Source organism: Dinoponera quadriceps, unplaced genomic scaffold (assembly GCF_001313825.1).
Source record: "Dinoponera quadriceps isolate SergipeBrazil2010 unplaced genomic scaffold, ASM131382v1 scaffold1252, whole genome shotgun sequence".
Taxonomy (NCBI): Eukaryota; Metazoa; Arthropoda; class Insecta; order Hymenoptera; family Formicidae; genus Dinoponera; species Dinoponera quadriceps.
In genome coordinates, this window is record NW_014555363.1 from 588,749 (window position 1) to 608,727 (window position 19,979).

A 19,979-nucleotide genomic window follows, 5' to 3' on the forward strand; every position below is an offset into this window, starting at 1 on the left:
CGTGATCGAGCGGAGTCGCGGAATGCGAAACGTCGCGTCGTCGATGATACACCGAGTTGCAGGGATTTACCGACTCATTAAGTTTGCGCGTCGCAGGATGACTCGACAGGACGGACTGGCTTATCTACAACGTAGCAGTTTTTTGCGTCCCGGAAAGTCCCGAGGGACTCCCGGGAACTGTCATGGACGCGGCGAGGTGTCGAGGCCGGGCCGCAGTAAGTAAAATGAATTTAACATTTGGCGTTTATATGCGCCCTACAAACTGTGCGCCGTGGGAACGAGTTCGGCAAACTTGACGTCGCGAGTTAAGTGTGGCGTCGCCTCGGCATTTGCACCTCGATATTTGGCGTGAAGACGCGTCTCGGTTTCCACACATTACCGACGGCGCGGGGGGAATAGTCGTCGCGTCGGCAGGCGGAATTTATCGTGCGACGGACCGACGTAGCAAAGTAGGAAGTAAAACAGAGAGAGAGAGAAGCGAAGTCGCGATCGCACACCGACCGATCTGTCGATCCTTCTTTAAATCGCGCGAAAGTCGTCGAACTTCAGTCGACGCGAGGCGGAACGTAAATTCGACAATGTGAGCGCGCGATTCGTATGAACTAATGTGAAACTCCGGCGTTGGCGGGCCGCCAGCTCCCGCAGTCCGAAGTTAATCCGGGATTAGAGAACTCGCGTCGTCGGGAATCGAGCGAGTGCTTTCGGCAAATTCGCGGAAAAATTGCAGGAGGCCGCGCGGATAATCGATAACTCGCGAGAAATTAAGTCGTCGGCAAGGGGGTGACGCGCGAGACGAGGCTCTCTTCTTCCACCTCCGACTGTAATTCTCCCCCGGAGGGCAGGAAAGACGCGAGCGCGAGACTACGAGCGCTGAGAACGTGAATGTCCCGGCGATTGTGCGCTTCGCAAAAAGGATAATCAAGAATAATTAGCGTGTAACGCCCGGAAAAGTGCATTATATGCGGCCTGCGAATCGCTCACTTTGGCGAAGGCAACGGCAATTTATCCGGCACCGTGGATGCAATTACCGTTGACAACGCACCGTTGAAATATCCGCGGCACAATCTACGGAGAGGGGCCGCGAGATCGTTCCATTAACGGCGGTCACCACGGGTTACCCGCAATTCGGATATAATCGAGTCCAGAGCCAGTTTAACAAAATGTCCACCCTCGGCCCCGAAGTCTGCCGCGTCTATATAAAATTACGCGCTAAGGTAAGCCCGTCTATAAAATCAAACGACGCGGCCGAATTTCTTCATTACGCCGGGCGGAATCGAACGGCCGAGCTGTGCGTCTCGCGACGGGTGCGGATCGAATCAATTTTCGAGGGGGGAAAAAACGAGAAACGCGGCTCATCGCGAGGCGACTCGGTGCGACGAGGTGAGTACGATCCGAGTTAATCCACGAGCTTCCCTCTCCGATATCGTAGAAACAAGCGCTGTCGTTGGGATGCGGCGCGTTGAAACGGCGTTACGGTAATAGTGTATGGAGATCGCTCCATTAATGGCGATCACCTCAAGTTACCCGCAATTTGGGAATAATTGAACATGGCAAGATCGAATTCGACGATTCGAGCCCGCTCGCGCGGCTATCGGCATATTTCCGCAGCGGTAATCGGCTCCCAGGGTGCCGCGCACAATTTGCGGAATAGAGGTAACGTGCGAACACAGGCCCCAGGTTGCTGTAATTCGCGCGGCGAGACTCTCTGAAAATCGAGCACGCTCTCTCCCGTGTAGAGGATGTGTCTCGAGAAGCGGCGAAATCGCGCCGTCAACTGCTCGCAAAATGGAATATCTACCTTCCTTCTCTCTCTCTCTCTCTCTCCCCGTCGAAAATATCTCGAAATTTTCCCATATGTATTCGAGCGGGAAAGAAAGCGAGAGAGAGAGAGAGAGACAGACAGAGAGAGAAAGGTGAAGCTCGCGCGCTCGGGCGACGAATCACGGAGAGGAGTCGCGACGGAGGAGGACGTCGTCGAGCCGAAATTCCCTTCCGGAGTGCTGGGGGGATGCTATCCCTGACACACATTTTCCTATCTCGCTTCATCTCCTTCTTTCCCGCGGCATTCCCGATGCTAGCTCACACATACGTCGGTGCGTGTGTGTTCGTACGTAGTGTTCGTACGTGTAACATGTAAAATATTATATGTCATAATATATATGCCTATGTAATATGTATATATAGATCCGAGCTGAAGCTACGAAGCGTGAGAACGGCTATCTATGGAGCATCGCTATTGTGTGTTTTGCACTGTGAGTCTTGTGTCGGACAGAAGAAGCCGCGAGATGTGCCCGGTGACGGGCGCGGGGGGATGGGGGTTCTCTGGTTTCGGCTGGGAGCGAGGTGGGGGAGCTGGGTCGAGTCTCGAGTGGTAGCGGGGGATCCCTGATGGCGAACGGACACCGAAAGTGGCCCCATTTGCGACGTCGATAGCGCCGGTCGGGAGGCCGACGAGGCACGCGGGATAGAGATAATCCCCGGCAGTTTTCCGCGCCACCGTGGAAATTCGGTCGCGAGCTCGTTAGGCGCGAACGAGACGCGCCTCCCCCCCCTCACCGCACGGTAATTGGTAATTGGACGGTAATTAAGCGGCGATAGTCGCGATTGAGGCGCGTTTTTATCGTCCTCGCGATTTCGACGACGAATTGGCCTCCCGTAATTGCTTATTAATTTTTATATTCGCTTCGTTAGGGAGGTACACGGAAATCGGTAAAAATGCCCGCGGGCCTTAATTGGAGTCGGCATTGTAGCGAATCTCCGTGTGCGCGCGCGCTCAGTGCACGCCGCTAAATATCGTAATTTCCTGATAATTTTACACATTCGCTGGAGGGAATTTAATCAAGCCGGATGTACAGTTAATGGTGCAGTTGTGCCGCGGGAAATTTCTGCGATTTCACCGAGTCTCAGTGACCCGATCGGACGTGACTCGGTATTATTCGGATAACGTCACGGCCGATCGAAGGAGAAGCGCGATCAAAGTTTCTCGGCGAAGAAGAAGCTGAAAAGACACACGTCACGCACGCAAATTGACTCGTACAAAGGCCCGGTTATTCGTGGAATCCGCGTCGGGCGGAAATTTCCGCAGACGCCAGACCTCATATTAGCTCCATCGCTCATCGCGCGGTCAATAAAAATTTCCCCGGCGGATATTACCGGGGTATCTCGCGCTTACGAGGCCCGGCGGGAAATGCGTCGTTCTCGTCGGGCCGCACGGCGATCACATCGGTCGCACTTCGGCACGGCCACATTTCGCGGTCCCTCGCTCCATCAGCCATTCACCCTCCGCTTCCGGTATTCCCGAGTGAAAGCGCGTGTAGCTCATTCGGTAAGAATCCAAGGGATAATCGATCATAATCGTTTGGTGCTCTCGGTGTGTACTTGAGCGTGTGTCGGTGTGTAAGTGGAGCCAGTAGTGTACCTGGTTGCCGTCGTAGGTCCAGGATCCGAACTTCATGTCACAGTGTTGGTCGTCAAAGGGGAACCAAGTGATGTCTATCTTGCATGTGCTCTTGAAGATGCCCGGAGGGACGTACAGGCAACTGCCGTTATGCGTGACCACCACGTTTGTTTGGTACGTCCCGTCGAAACCCTCATCCGCACTAACGTTTCATATCATACCACCATTAATTACCCTCGTCAGTCGTCGATCGTGATCGTTTCGCGCTCGGTTTATAATCGCTCTTTAATCGCCGAAGGGAACGTGGTCGGTTAATGCGCCGCCGGCGGAATCTCCGGCACGAAGGATATCGACGAGCGCGAATATACGGCTGTTGAGTTCGCTTCGCGCGGGGGACGAGGCACGGAAGGACAGGAAGGATCGTGAGGCTCGAGAGGCGGCTGAGCGGCACGTTGAATCTCTCCTTCTCTAATTACATTTCCTCGCCGCTCTCTCTCTCTCTCTCTCTCTCTCCACGACGTTGTTATTGTTCACGAGAAGCGCGCCGCGTCTCGCGAAGAGAAAAAGATTGTCTTCGGGCGCAATTAAAAGTTCAAGCGGATCACCGGCGTGTCTCAAGATTGCGTTTCTCTTCCGGTTAGCCGCGCGCAGCCGCTATTCACTTGCTCGAAATCGTACGAAAACGCATCTATCAGGCGACATCGGCGAGCAATAAAACGGCAGGAGAGAATCGCGAAGGTGAGGGAGGGTGATAAAGCGGACCGCTCACGAATGTTATTCATGAAAATGCAAACCGCTTAGGACCGGTTTTATGAGAACCTCTTTAAGCGCGGTCCCGGGGGCTGAGGGGGGGGGGGGGGGGAAACCACGAGGNGGAAACCACGAGGAGCGGAAATGGGCGACGAGGGAGGAGGTAGACAGCGGCCGGGGGTAACCTGAGAGCGGCGCTCGCGCGCCGTTCGCGCGCTAATCCTTCAAGAATAATTTGAACCGACCACTTAAACGGCGTTAAGGGATAAAGGCGGGTATATAGTGAGGGCCCCGGGAACCTGCTCGCGAATTTTTGCGACATATTTATCTAGCAAAGCGGCTTATTAAGTTCCCGAATGTCACAGGCGGCAGCGGCGGTGCCAGTGAGCGCGATATCATATTCCCTCTCCGGGGAACGTGCTGATGAAAAACGAAGGGCCCTTTTCGCAGTCGGCGATGCGCAACGCGCACTCCGCGGAAGTAACTCGAATATGAGACGAGAGAGAAAGAGAGAGAGACAATCCGCGGGAACTGATATTACGCGCTCTCTCGCGAAAATGTTCGCGAAGATGCTCACGGGGAGAATCGAGCGTGTTGATATCGATGTTAATGTTCTCTCAAAGTATGCGTTACACGGATGGGAGTGAGCGAGAGAGCGAGAGAGAGAGAGAGAGAGAGACCGAACGGGTGGCATCGTCGTTATCGAAGGTTTCGCGGATGTCGTTCTCGCCAATCGAAAATCGATGCCGCCGTATCGTTAAAGGTCTCTCTCTCTCTCTCTCTCTCTCGCTTGCTCGCTCACTGGTGCGCTACTTTTACACCTTATCGTGGAACGGAGAGGGATAAAGCAAGCTCGTGGGACGGGCGGGAAAAAGGTGGGCTTCCGGTGGGCGGTGGTAGCCACCCAGGCTGGACAGAGTCAATTAATTCGCGCGCGCACGAGTACGCGCTCGCGGAGAATTGAATTTTCAACGCCGTTTGCATTAATCGCGCTCGTCTGCTTCTTCGTACGTGATCCCGCCGGCGGCGGCGCTCTCGTCCATTTATTCGGCCGGATGAGATATTAAATGCGGTCCCGTCTCGGTTTTGTGCGTTTTGTTACTCGGCCTGGATCGCGCCGGTCCGCGGGCACAGATCTCCTCTCGACGTCGATTAATGCGCGTTTAATCGAACCGGCGCGCGGGCGACCCGCCCGGCGGCGGGGCGGGCTTCGTGAAATCGACCGATCTGGAAAAACCGATCGATCGCTTCCTCTAACGTTCGTTTGCTTCGGCGCGTCGGGGAATAGCGGCGGCGTTGTCGTCGTTGTTGTGTGGCTAATGAAGACTAACGAGAAATCGAGGGGAGGGGGGGGGGGGNGGGGCTCACCCTCCCTCCCTCCTCCGAAAAGTGTGTCCGGTTAATTAATCTCGCGCGTGTACGACAATACCGTGCTCGCGAGTACCGGGCATTGGATTTTGTTAATCGTGTCCCCTCTTTTACGGAAAACCTCGTTATCTGCCGCTGCACTTATCCCGCGCGCGCGTTTCCGCCACGTGAGGAAGCGGCACGCGCCGGACGTTCTCTCGTTGTTCCGTCGCTCCGTTGTCCGACCCGTTATTGCAGGCCGCGTGTTAATTAGAAGAAAATATCGCGCCGGCGGCCGGTGATTATTTGCGACACGGCCGGCTGAGAAAGCGCGCGCGTGCGTGAGACTTGGAATATCATCGCAGCGGGCTGATAGAGCTGCGATTACGACGGAATTCAACGGGCGGATCGTAAAGCGGCTAATTAACGACGTCGGGGGACGCGGATCGGTGCGCGATTCGCGGCCTTCGACGCGATTATCGCGAGGTCGCGTTGAAGCGTTTCCGTCGCTCTCCGCCTTACTTCAGAACGCGGCTCCGCAAGTGTTTCCCACCGTCGAGAGTCCGTATCGCCGAGCGAAAATAGAAACGCCACTCCCCGCGCTCGCGAACTTCCGCCGGGAGAAGTAGTTCACGCGCCATTTTCCGAATGCACGATACATGATGAAGCACGGAAAGATACATCCAGCCGGTCGGCTTGCGCCTCCATCGTCGTTGATGAGCGATACATTATAGGAAGAAAGTTGCGATGCACTCGGGGATGTAACTCAACTCGTAATCCCGTGTAATGGAAGTTACAGTTCGGCTTGACACCGGCGTCGCGCGCTCCGATACCGCGTCTCCCCCCCCCCCTGCCGTCATAAGCTTCCCCGCAAACTTGCGAGTTTTCGCTAACACCTTTCGACCCCGCGTGACAACGGCGGCCGCGAAAGTTTCCGGCCGAGGAGGCACCGAGTACCCGAACGACGCGATTGTTCGACGTTAAGTACCGGCGGAACGGCTCGTAGGACGGTTAGAAGAGAGCGAGAAAGTAGCGCAAACACCGGGAGCTGTCGTTGCGCGGGAGCGCTTTAGCGTCGATTAGCGCGCCGACACAAAGCGGAGGAGAGGAGAATATCTCGGACGCGGCGAAGTCGGGAACATCCACGCCGTGACACAGGAACGCGCCGGCGTTCATTTTCGGCCGATAATTCCCCGACCCGGTCAGGTCCAATTAGCCGGCGGGATGATTTCTCTCTTAATTAGCGAGGGACGCGCGACACGGCGCGATAACGGTGACGATAAATTCGACGGTGAATTACGGTGAGAGTGGAGCACGAGGCTTTTTAAATATCGCCTCGGTAAACAAGGCGGTTACACCAGAGTGCGTTCTCTTGCCATTCCGCGATAACGCGCGAGTTGCGCTTGCAGCGAGAGTGTACGATAATCGGGACGCGTATCTCCGCGCATTTATCTGCAGCTTAGCGCCGGCCGAAAAGCCGAGCCGAGGAATGAGGAGGAAAGCCGCGCGAAGGAGAGAAACAGACAAAACGGGGGTCAGCTCTGCCCTCCTCGCTCCGGTTTAGTCTCGTCGTTGCGCGACGCCACGACCGTAACTTGTGAGGAGCTTATGTACTTTATTCGGTTCTCCAAACAAGCACGTCTGCGGAAGGAATAGTGCGCGCGAATGTTTGCTCGAAAAATCCGCCCCCGAATGCCTTAATTTCCGAGCGCGCGGGGGACGCGTTCCGAATTGTACTTTTCAGATGATAACGGCGGAAAAATGAGCTACGTGTACCGGATATCCGCGCGACGAATTCGCCTCGAGCACTCGGGAGATGAAATTAATCAAAACAGTTTTCACGGGGTTTGAAATTCACGACGATTCAATTGAGACGAAGAGAGAGAGAGAGAGAGAGAGAGAGCGGACAACGCGATTTTGCTTTTCAAAGGTTTTAATTAATCTTTATCTTAATGGAAATTAAATTTAACTGTCTCTCTTTCTCCCTCTTTGCAGAACCAAGACGGAATTTCGTAGACTCTCGTCAGAATTGCAATCCCCATGCGCGCGCGCAGAAAAAACAACTCGGTTAACGAACAATTACGTTGATAAATTGTAAGCTACTTGAAAGTTAGCTCATTTACGGAACTACGCAGCGCCGGGAAATCAAGACCGAATTGTCGTTTGATGCTGAAGACTGAAGATTCGCGAAGATCGAAGCGACCTCCGCGATGTGTCAGCTTACTGCTTACGGAAAAATCGATCTCGGATTTCGCCGCGGAGGAGAGAGTACGCTCCGTCTGCGCGACGGCCGAGCCGGTCGGGGCCAGGAAATAATCGCGCCGTCATCGCGATTCCTCCGACGATTCCTCGCGACGAGGGGGGCGAGATAAAGTAACGATTAAAAGTCCGGCGACGCACGGCGGAAGGATATCCGACGGTCGGATTCGATGATGGAACGCGGGCCCGACGGGATTAAAGGACAATGTTTATCGAGCCGTTCCCTCTCGCTCTGCTTTTGCGCGTGCTCTACCCTCCGGTTACCCGCCGGCGTGCATCAAAGTCCACGCGCTGTCGCGTTCATGAATTCTGAGGGGGCGTTTTCGTCGATTGTTCCGCGTCGAACAAAGGCGGATCCCGCTGCGGTGCCTATTGTCGGGGCTTTCGGATAAATTCTGTTCTCGAGGATCGCTGACCCCCTCCTCCCTCTCACCCCCCTCGTCTGTCTCTCCCGTTCTCTCCATCTCTGTCCATTCCGTGGACGCGCGCGCACACACACACACACACACCTCTCGTTCACGCTTCGCGTCGTTCTCGCTTCGCGATATTCATGAGAGGAGAGAACGCCGGCGAGAGCAACAAGTAAGTCGCGGTGCTCCTGGATAGCAGGCGGCTACCCTCCTTTTGTTCCACGAGTAACGACCGTCCCGTTCGCTCTCCATTGTGTCGGTGTGTATCTTTAAACAATATCGGCGCGCGCGATGGGTACTTAAGGCCGATTTAACGTACGCCGGATATAATCCGGACGAGCGAACGAGATCGGTGGCCGCGGAAAAAGCGGCGCGATTATTAGGGGTAATTATAAACTTGCCGGAGCGAGCGAGCGAGCGAACGAGAGAGAGAGAGAGAGAGAGCGAGCTCATTCCGGCTGCTTTACGACGCGTTCCAAAGTCAATGAATAAACTTGAGTGGATTTCGCTACCGGCTGATATGGCCGGTAAGTGCGCGCTATATTCGTTTTTGAGTACAACCGGGGTAGCGTGGCATCAAGTTGCGTAAGACTGGATCTGCATTAGGTGTAGCAAAGGCCATGGTGCGCAGAAGAACGTAAAAAGTAAAACATAAGCGGTAAGAAAACTGACGAGTCATAGTCGACTTAATAAGTAAGGATAATAATTGACTGTGATTCGTTGATTTCCTTACTTTGCTTTAGTCTTACGCTTTTCTGCGTGCCACGGCCTGGAGTCTTCGTCCTTTTGCCGCAGGCACTATATTATAACGTAATCTCTAGCGAAAAGTGCTTCCAACACTTACCAGACGTGATAACATTATGGCACGGTGTTCGCAAGATCGTAAGATGTGGTACAGTGCTTCCAGACGTAGCGGTTCCTAAGATTTAAGCGTTATTGCGACTTTTGGCAGCGCGGCAAACGCCTTTTGCTAGAAATTACGTTACATTTGATCGCTTAGAGCGAAAGGCTAAGGGCTTGCTACGTCTACTGCAGACCCGGACTCGCCATCAATCACTCGCCGGCAATCTGCGAGATTGCCCCCGAGAAACAACGGGTGCAGAGGGGGGAGAATACATTCGAACAATTAGAATTGAACGATTTAAATATCCCGCGAGACGAGAGAACGCGTGGATAGCCCTTCCGGTATGTTTTCCGCGGAGAGTGGCTTTTCTGTATGTAGGACGCCGGAACGGAACTTTTCTGTTGTTCCGTTGTAAGTCGCTTAACTCTTAATCCACCGGCCGTGCTGTCTAGACCCGCCGAGGTACATCCGATTCCGCGCAGATTTTTTCTTCCCTTTGTTTCACGCGGCTGCGAGATTCTTGTCTCTTAATTAGTCGCGCTAATATATTTCCAGGGATGAACGAGCGACGGACCCATGCGCGATACACACGCGGAGAATTAATGCCTCGCGAACGTGCTTCCTGTTCGAACGACTGACCCTCCCGCCCCGGTTGAAAAGGAAAATATTTCCGCAACCGTTAATTATAGATTTCGACGCGTCTATAGTCGCGAGTATCGTCGCGTAGCCCGATGATGCGTGCGCCGCGTAAATATCGCGTAAAGGTGAAAATATTACGCGATCGGGTCAGCAAGAATATAAAAATATTACGGATCGATGACGGGAAAAGTCCCGCCGGCGGCAGCAACGCGCCCCGATATAAAACACGCAGGCGTGCGCGTTGCAAAATTTCGAAACGTCGATCACTCGTCGTCGTCGCGAACGACGGAACGTGGAGATCGCGCCGGCGACGTCGAGCGGACGTGTCCGGCATGTCTTCGTGTCTTCGTGATTCCCGAATATGAAAAACCGTTCACTTACTATTGATGGAACACAGTACTCATCAGCCGGGGGAGGACTGCAAGTTTGCGGACGATCCCTCGATCGTCGATCAATCCAATGCCGGTACTCGAACGGCGTGACAGTACGCGAGTCGCGTTGCGGAATTTCATTGCGGAAAAGAAAAGAAACGAAAAAAAGTACGCCTGACTTTTATAATCACCCGCTAGAAATTCGCGACAAGTTGAATCGTCGCGGGCTTTTCTTTCTGCGAGGGGGGCGATTATTTTCGCGCGCGACTTCAGTACTTTCACGGAGAAGTCTACCTTCGCAAAAAAGAGAAGATCGTCATTCCAACTACAAAGTTACGAATGCAACAAGTTGAAAAGTTTCCCGCGAGAGAATGAGACTGTAAATTAAGTGAGACGGATGATCAAGGTGCGCGTAAATCAATCCCTCCAAACGACACACAGTGTTTCCTCTAGCTAGATCCACCTGTAAATTATCTCCAGCTACGGAGCAGAGTATACGCATATGTCACTAGGTGCGCATTAGAGTGTCTGCGTGTTGGAGTCTGTGTGCTCCGTGCGAAAAGAAAGATGTATAGATCTGCGTGCCTCGGAGAGAAGAAGCTGAACAAAAAAATGAAAAAAACAAAAAAACAAAAGGGAACAGCACCAGAAGTGACTGGATACTAAGCGTAAACGACAGGCAGCGACAGGCCTCGTCTCGCATCGTGGAGAAATCGTAAAGCGTTGTCCGTCTAATCTCGTTAGATAGATAAAGAGACGAGTAGATAGATAGATAGAGGGAGAGAGAGAGACTCGATCGTTATCATAAACCGGCACATGCAACGACTAACGAGCCGCGTATCCGCCGAAGCACCTTCGGCGCATGGAGATTGAAATGTCAAGCGTGGAATTCGGGTTGCGCCCTCGAGGCCGGATTGATCGGTCGGCGTCTCCGTCGTCCTCGTTTATGTATTTCATGGTTTACACGTCGACTGATCGATTTAAGCGTCGTCGTCTCCGTCGTCGTCTCTGTCGTCGTCGTCGTTCTGGTTCTCATCGAGGATTGAATTTGAGTTATCCCGGCCGGGTCTTTCACGAGCGGGTTAACTTTATTCGTCTTTCATCGACGGTCCAGCGTTTCTTCTTTTTCTGTTTTCTTTTTGCTTTCCGCTTTCCTTTTACTGTCCAGAACGGTTGGGGTTTCACCGACCATGCCGCGGAACCCGCTCCCTTCTGATTTCCTCGCCACGGTGCGCCTACGCGGTCGAGTCCCGAGCCACGTGTATATGGATGAATAAAACGGCGCATAAAAATAACGTCCCGCTGATTTACACTCTTCGACCTGCCAATTGACGACGGTTATTTTCAAGATTGTCCGTATCCGCCTTCGAACGTAGCGTCTGTACGCGGGCGTGTCAGCTGGTGTGCGCGACGGAGTGTGCACACGTATGCGGCGGGGTGAGCCCAATTTGGAGTCCACGCTTCACGTGATGTGTCGCGAGATAAATCCGAAGTCGACTCCCTTCGGCAAGGAAGGCCTGAATAGTTGTCGACTCGCAGACGATTAAGAATAAAGCAGTGGAAATCTTCTCGCGTTCGCCGGTTCGTTTGCTACGGGATTCGATTTTCACGCTTTCGCTTCTCGAGGTGCTTTTCATGAGCGAACATTCAGATAGAGAGAGAAAGAGAAAGAGAAACGGAGAGAAAGAAAAATTGATTCGAGGAGAGAGAGAGAGAGAGAGAGAGAAAGATCGAATTGGAAAATCAATCGAGTCGACTTCGGCTGCCACGTTGAACGTGGGCTCAAATTGTGGAGCATCGTGTGTACGTGTGTATGCCATCGTGTCCGGACGGCTCGTTGCGCTCCCATGAGCAAATACTACGTCGACGACGACGACGACGTAACGAGGTGGCGGTGGTGGTGGCCCGTTCTCAAACTCGGACGTCATAAATGTCGGGCGAACTGTCGGAAAGTTAACGGCGCCAAATCATCGGGAGACGACGCGCACTGTCGCTCTAATTCTCGTTCGCGAAACTAGGTAGCTCGCGGTGAACCGCCACCAGTCGTGAATATTGTAAACGATACTGATTTCCGGCTTTCCGGCTCGATCAGCTAAGGCGGCTCGGGAGCGCGTTAATAATAAAGAAATTTTCCCGCCGGAGAGGGACGTGTGTACAATACCGGTGTGAATACATCGGCATACTCGATATGGAAACTTGCCCGTTCGCACGCGGAAAGAGACCGGTTCCAGCTGGCACGTCCATTCGAAGAATTCCCGAAAATGTGTCTTGTAACGCGCGCGTTCACGGATCTGACGGAGATACTTTGTCGGGGAGGACCGTCCGCTCGTATACACGCGATAGATTAATGTTCCCGATTTTCCCGACTGTCGTCCTGCGGAAGAAGAAGAAGTAGCTGCTGCGAGAAATAGATATTTCCTCGCAGACAGCTCGCGCGTGGTTCCCGCGTCGCGAGCGAAGGCATTCCGCAAAAAGGGGAAGGTAAAATACGATCGAGACGGGATCTAAGGGGGAGGAGCAGAATGAGGAGAGCCTTCCTCATCCGATAGATCGTGACTCGGGACGCGTCGTCGGAATATATATTTGTCCTGGTTAATAATCTGTAGTTCCGGCGGTGTGCACGAATGGAAGGGAGCGGGTACCGGGCCCGGTCATGCGGTGGCCCGCAGTAACGGGGTGGCCTGACGTCGCGTCTCAATTAATTATTCACATAATTACAACCGCCGCTTGCTGAGCGCCGCATTCGCCCTCGACGCCACGGAGCAAACTCCGAAGACTCGCGTGATTTACAGAATCCCGGTGGCTCCGGGCGCATTATATGCCGGGGAGTGTAAATCGAGTCAGACCGGTGCGGAATGCGATACGTTTGCGCAGTGTACGCTAGAATTACGTACGTAACAACAGGATCGTCGCCGATTTCCCAAACGTGCCACTGATCCGCAAATTACGCGCGATCATCCGATTTTGTAAGTCTTCTTGTTTCGATCGAACGTAAACTAAATTGGATTCTTCGTCTATACGTTGAAATCAAAGCCTTATGTAATTATAAGGGGCATTTCGAGAAACGTGTCTCGAATCCGGAGGTATCGCTCTAAATTTGCTGGTACTATCGCAATACACACACACACACACTACACTATACTTCCAAATTCGAAGTACATGTCCCGAGATGTCTCTCGTAATTACGTAGGGCTTTTATTTTATAACGTGTACCTCCAACTTTGGCGATAAGTTCGAGCGAAACCAACTATATTTGTTTCACCCCAGCTTATCGCACCAGTCTACACAAGTCCAGCAGGTTCTTCGAAAAAGAACAGAGACCTGCTATAAAATATATTGGGCGCCGAAACTAAGCGGAATTTTCTATCGCTGTACCCCGATGCGTTCAGTATCCTGCAGTATTCTTCTGCCCCGACGTGAACTCGACCCAACACCGAGTGGTCTCACATTCGATCTGGCGCTCCTCTCGTTGTGCAAATAATTGTTCCTCACATCGGAGCGGAGACGGCGCTCTCGGCTCTCTCAGGTCGGACTAAGAAACATAAACAGGAGGGGGATGCATTTCGAGCGGAGCTCGGCCCGCCGCGAAAATCAAATACATTCTCAATCCGACGTGAGTAAATAACAGGAATGATTACGAGTCCATATTTGTATGTAGATCGGGTAATAGAGAGGGTATACGGGAGGAACGCGCGGATGGACGCGGACCCGTGCTCTATGTACCCTGGCATTCCCAGGGTGACCGCCGATGGAATCGCGGCCGCATTCGTTCGAGAGCGCGTGATTCGATTAAATAACCGGATCAAGTATGTAGATTAGAGGTGGTGTCTCTCTCCCGGCCGAAAATCGCGGACGGATCGCGCGACCTCGCGATTCGACGTCCGCGAGCGAATGTGAAGCGGATTGTTGTAAATTTATATACTTATGCAAACACTACGGGAAAAGAGAGAAATTCAGAGAGAGAGAGAGAGAGAGAGAGAGACATGGCGCCATCGATTGAATCATCTCGTGGATCAGGTTGGACCTCGTGAATACGATCATCCGTCAGGTTCGATCGAAATTTGCGGCGGCGGCGGCTCATATATGTGTGTTTCCGCTGCGGCGTGTATAATATTCGCGTGCGCGGCTCGTAACAGTGGTTCGACGGCGAAATGGACAGTCCCACATCGCTCCCATATGTTCTGCTCTATTGTCGAGCTCGCACTGATGTGGTATCCGACGTGCCTCTCCGATTATCTTACTCCGCGATATCGTCACCTCGTTAGGATTGGACTCGCGAAAGTTTCGGCATTTTCGCCGCTTGCCACGATTAGCTTCCTACGCACGTATCTTACACGGATTAGTTAAACAAGCTGAATCTGCAAGCTTCTTAATGGACGACGCGTTTAATCCCATGAAAATCTGCCCGAGTCGAAATGTCGTTGCCACCTTGACGCTTTTAAAGCTACAAGTGCTCTCGAAGCTGCAAGTACGCTCAACGTTTTGATGATTAGATTCGATATGAGTATAGAAAACGAGTTATTTTGATGCTGAGAAGAGAGGAAACGAAAACGTACGATATCACGGTGGAAAAGAAGTAGATTGTATCATTAGAATAGAGCCTATATTTTCCTATCTTATATACAGTTCCCCGGTGTGTTGTAGAAATCAAAATTTAACACAGGACCGAAATTTCAGCCCCGGGTAGGTTGAGAACGAATAAGTTCCGAATTTCGCGGTCTAATTTGGACGTTCCACATCCAGTGGCTACACACGGGCGTAACTTGGAATGGCCGAGCACGGAAGGCCGAATCCGGCGTGGGAGTAAAGTAAAACTCCGAGCAAATCGACGTCTTTAAAGTTTGACGCGCTGTAAGACAATTATAGGGCTATTCCCGACCCTCGAGGTGCAACGGAGGGCCGAGGCAAGAAGCCCCGGTCGCGAGTGGAGCATCGCCGCCGACGCTTCATATATTTTTCAGTAGTATCTCATTGATGTGCCGCACGTTGCGGGGCAAACACGAAAGCTACGGTACGTACCTCGCTCCCCGGGAGGGCGAGAAAGAGAGGTGTTCGAACGAAACGGATTTTACGAGGCGCGCGCACGCCGCTCTACCGAAGCTCTAACCCCGCGGGTTAACGGCGGCTTAAATTCAACGGTAACGCCCGAAAGTACCTCCCGGGCGGGATACTCGAGATTCGCTTTACGGTTTCGCAGGAAGCGCCTTTTCCCTCGCAGGGACCGGCGCGTAAGCGCTCCCGGGAGTCGGCGCCTCCCTGTTACGAGATGGTATACACACTGGCCCTCCGCGTCGTTATGTTATTTACACTCCGAGGTCGGGCGTTTCCTTCGAAATTCTAATATCCCCGCAAAGCTCGCTCTCACATAAGGGCGCATCGCAGTGAGATACCCTCCACCTCAGCCCGTAGATGCGGAGATTATTCTTCGTCCCTGCCATTCTCCCAGCAATTCGCATGATACCGAGTGAATAATGTCGGTGGTGGTCGATAAAAAGTTGGAGGTAAGATCGGCTCGTTGGGCGAACGTTTTTAGCCCTTACAAGTTGCGCCGTAATCTGACAACGTAAGGCGCGATCTTCGTTCGCGGCGGAACGAGAGGATGTTCGCGTGTTAATGTCTTCGGGCGTTGCGAGGAACGTTCCCGTAGCGAAAAACGCAACTTCGCTGTGCGTTCGCGGGAAGTAGGTCGTCGAGATAAGGATTAAGAACGGCGAAGTTGGAGTGTACTTTTCGTGCGGTTAACAATGGAGGAGAGAACGTGCCGGTGGCTGCGATCCGGCGGACGCTGCGAGCTTCGAACGTACACGCGAAGTCGACTCGGATGTAAATCAAACGTCCGCCCGGCCGGTTGTGTTTCGTCGACGATTCGAGGGCGTGATTGTTTTCGGAAGGCAGCGTCGGGGGCGTTGTCGGGAGTGCGGAATGTCAGGTAGATTTCGCCTCGATAAACCGGTTCCTCCGCCGGCAATTGCTATAAATTTTTCACGTCGATAATGGCAGCACGTAAGTTAAATGATTTAACGAGCCGCGACATATTTATCGGGGAATCGACGGTGTAATTTCGGGACGGCGATTTATGTATGGCGCGCCTCGAATAAAGCCGGGGAAATATTTGCGGTCCGCCCTGGCTGAGGATACTCGTGGCTGGCGTTTCGCATGCGTGAACTTTGCGCGGCGAAAAGTGCGTAATAATTTAGAGCGTGCGCGGTTGACGACGATCCCGCCCGTCCGGAGTGTCGCTCCGAGATTTCAATTATGACGTAGTTGACTTTAGAGCTGATTTTAATCACGCGCTCAAAATTATACATGGAAAAAGGAGTGCTGTTGTATCAGTGATTAACAGCGCCGTAATTGGAATAAATCTCCTTTGTTCAGACACGGGCGCGATTAAGCTATCAAAAATAGTGAAAAAAGTGAGTTTCATCCTGGAAAAAGTTGGGCCATTGTGTTCTTCGAATCTTTTGTTTCGCCTTTAAAGAAGCAAGTTACTGAATATGGCTTCTCGCGACCGATTGGTTTTACCTTTCGAAAGTATTCGAGAATCGAGTATTGAGAAAAGTGTGAAAAGGGAGGTGTTTCGCAAGTAGTTAAACAAGTGAGGAGAAATGTGAGAAGTGAGTCGCTCCCATGTGTGTCCGTTCAATATCAAAGTTATCGGAATTAATTACTCGAGTTATCAAAACGACGTGTGATGCAGCAGTTTCAATAATATCCCGCTGTTGAATCGAGAAGAGATTTACTTCGATCACGTTGCCGTTGAGCGGTTCTATTGACACAACAGCGTGTTTCTTTCTCCCGTCCACGAATCGGCTGTCGTCCGTTGCGTCAAATGTCGCATTCATCCGGCCGAGGAGTGATCTACCGCACGCTAAATACATTCCTCGTCGAAGTGACCGTTGGCGAAACGCGGGGCGCGCGGTACGATTCCGATAAATCCCGACCGCATTAGTACGTGACATCGCGGTACATTATGGCGAACCGTCGGCGAAACAATAAGCGCCCATTACGAATTGATCCCGGCGCTCGGGACGAGCGGCGAATTGAAAATGATCATTGGAGAGACCCGTCGAAATCCGAGCTCGACTCATCGAGTCATCGTTGTGCTCCCATCGATCACCGATGTCTGACTGGCCGTCAACGAGCCGCCACTTACGGCTACACGTACGGCTATCCAAACAACAAGCACGGTGTCCACGACGCAATCGGAGATTCGACCACTTCCGTAACCGGCGGTCCGTTCGACGTCGTATCGCGGAAAAAGGGAGAAGTCCCAACGAGCGCCGCTGAAAAATTCATTCCCCCGGCTTGTTCGAGCGCGACGCTCGAGCAAAAGTAGTCTCGCTATCCCGCCGTCCAGCCCCGAGTCCTGAGTCATTGTACGCTCCCACGGTGCCCACAAAGGAGAAGTTTCCCTGAGACGAGACTTTAATTAATTGAAGCGATCCCGCACACTTTACCAGTGCGCGCGCACGCCGGCAGTTCTCATGGAATTTCTCTCGCCGACCCGGCCAACTTAGCCAGTTGTTGGCTGCGGTCGGAGGTGGATTCGACCTGACCGCTTCTTCCCCTTTCGCTTACTATCTTTCACTTTTACCGCCGCACTTTCGGCCCTGTCCACATATTATCCGCCTGTCCTTTTCTCTTTCCCTCCGTCTCTCTTTGTCCCCCCGTTGGTTGAGCCGCAGGGTCCGCCTCCGCTTTCCGCGACTGCGAGCTTCGCCTTTTCTCCCTTTCCTCGGGATATCAAGAGGTTGAATGGATCGTCCGACATTTATCTCACCGTTCTACAAATTACCGGCCCCGCTGGGAGCTAATTTTGTTTGCGATCAAATTGCCGCGTTTATTTTCACTTCCGCCCGATAGCGTCCCCCCGACGCTGTAACGGTAACAATTAATCGCGCCGCGATTAATCGCCCGCGTGTAATCCCCATGTAACTTTAATTATTCTATTATTTTTTCATTCTGTCGCTTTCTCGTTTTTTTTAGAGAGAGAGAGAGAGAGAGTGCAGAAATGCGCCCTCGACGAGCGCTGCCTCCACCCCGACCGTCGCTCGACGACGGGACATCGTGAGCGCGTCGACGTCTCATCACCGTGACGCACAAGTTCGCAAGACAGAAAGAGGCGATTATGCACCAGATCGAAGGTGAGGAGCGACCGTGAGAGTTTGATCGAAAATGCTCGCGCGTAGAAAACCGTCACGCAGCGTGCGAGCCGCGCCGTCTGGCCCGGCCGGTGTCGGCCGGCTGTAAATTTAATCCCGAATATGGATCGCAGTCCTAATCGCATTTGATTGTTAATTCGATCCAGCCCGATATTCGCCCGACGATTGGTAACGAATATCTAATTTACGCCATGGTCGAACGGCGGGATAATCCACGAGCCGATCGAAAATAATCGGAGCGTGTAACGTACGCGAAGGCGGGACGGAAGGGCAGGAGGACGGGGGGAAGTGGAATCTGGTTCAAGCACGAAATCGAAATTCGCTGTTATTTCATCCGACGCTTTTATAATTAAAATCCGCCCGATCTTATTCACCGGCGATGCGTTTTCAATCGCGAAGGGATTAATTTCGCCGTGGACGCGTTATCCCGGATATATAAAAAACACCTGGCGGTCACTGCGAAATACACGCGATTACGTGCGGTTCGCCTTATTTATGCGCTATTTTCGCTGTTATCTTCTGTCCTTTCCGTCGCCAAGATCCTATTTTCATGACGAAAGGAAAGCGTGCACAAACAAGGATCGCAATCCGCGACGTCTGATCGCTTTGCGCCGAACGATTCGACCCGGGGAATCGTATGCGTCGGACAACGCTCGTTGCGGCGTTGGTTCGCGCGTGGCCACGATCGGCGCGGCTCTTTCGATCGTCAGCGGGAATCGGCTGGCAGCGAGTGGCGGGTGTATTTTCATTTTACGGACCGTCGAATGTGAATCGCGCGATTAACGCGTCCACACACGGCGGCCCGTCGCCGGTGTATATATGTATATGTATAGTTGCAAGTCTATAAATACCTAAGACTAATTATTCTAGAGGCTGTGATATATATATATAGAGAGAGAGAGAGAGAGAGAGAGAGAGTGGCTGAGAATGCGAAAGCCGGTTACGTCGTCGCCATCGTCATCGTCGTCGATATATCATAGAAGAGGAGGAGAGAATGCGATCCGACCCGGGCGGAATTTCCACGCTATCAGCATTTCAGCATCTTCCGGCTGGGAGACGCGATCGCTTCATCTTAGCCCGCGAAATCGCGATTATTCCGCGAATTCTCCTCTCGCGGAGGTCCACGTTCGGTATGCGCGTACGACGACGTGGCCGACTTCGAAGTACTTGTTTGTTCGTTTCTTTTTTCTGTTCTCGAGAGAAATGAAAATGAGAGATCGGCAATTATGCAATCGTTACTTCCTCTATAGCCTTCAAAGATCTGCGTATCAACTGCGTTCGAAAGTTATCGGGCGGCTCGACTCCCTTCGCGAACGGCCTCTCCACGCCGCGTCGCTCGCGATGGGAAATCCTCCTCGGTGAGTCGCGGGGAAGCGTGGAAGCGAGTCGAGCCGACGCGATACGTAAGTAAGTAAAAAGAGATATCTACGATCGGGGTCGGTAATTACGATGGATACAATATTTACAAATGAAAAATGTAGATAATATACATAGTACAAGTATATAAATATATAATATACTCGGCTCTTACTAGAATTCAAGTAAACGCATGCACTTCAGGGATTTTAATATATATATATATAAAAGAGATATATAGTATATATATTTATATATATATAATACTTTCGAATATAAGATGCGAAGCAACACTAGGATAAAAGTTACGTACCCTTTGATACTTTTTTTTTCTTTTTTGTTTCTTTTTTACAACTACATTTGCTATGAATAACGGAGCACGTGAAAAATAAGAGAGAGAGAGAGAGAGAGAGAGAGAGAGAGAGAGAGAGAGAGAGAGAGAGA

The 19,979-nt window shown here is 52.3% G+C and overlaps 1 protein-coding gene across 3 annotated transcripts in view; it reads right to left on the reverse strand.

Moving 5' to 3' along the window:
* LOC106743983 (neuronal acetylcholine receptor subunit alpha-7) overlaps positions 1-19,979 on the reverse strand; it is a 243,509-nt gene that overhangs the window by 117,951 nt on the left and 105,579 nt on the right. For all 3 annotated transcript variants that reach the window (XM_014618347.1, XM_014618348.1, XM_014618346.1), the window contains exon 6: positions 3,419-3,599. In XM_014618347.1, coding sequence (XP_014473833.1) covers positions 3,419-3,599 — 181 coding nt within the window. The remainder of the gene's footprint in view (positions 1-3,418; positions 3,600-19,979) is intronic.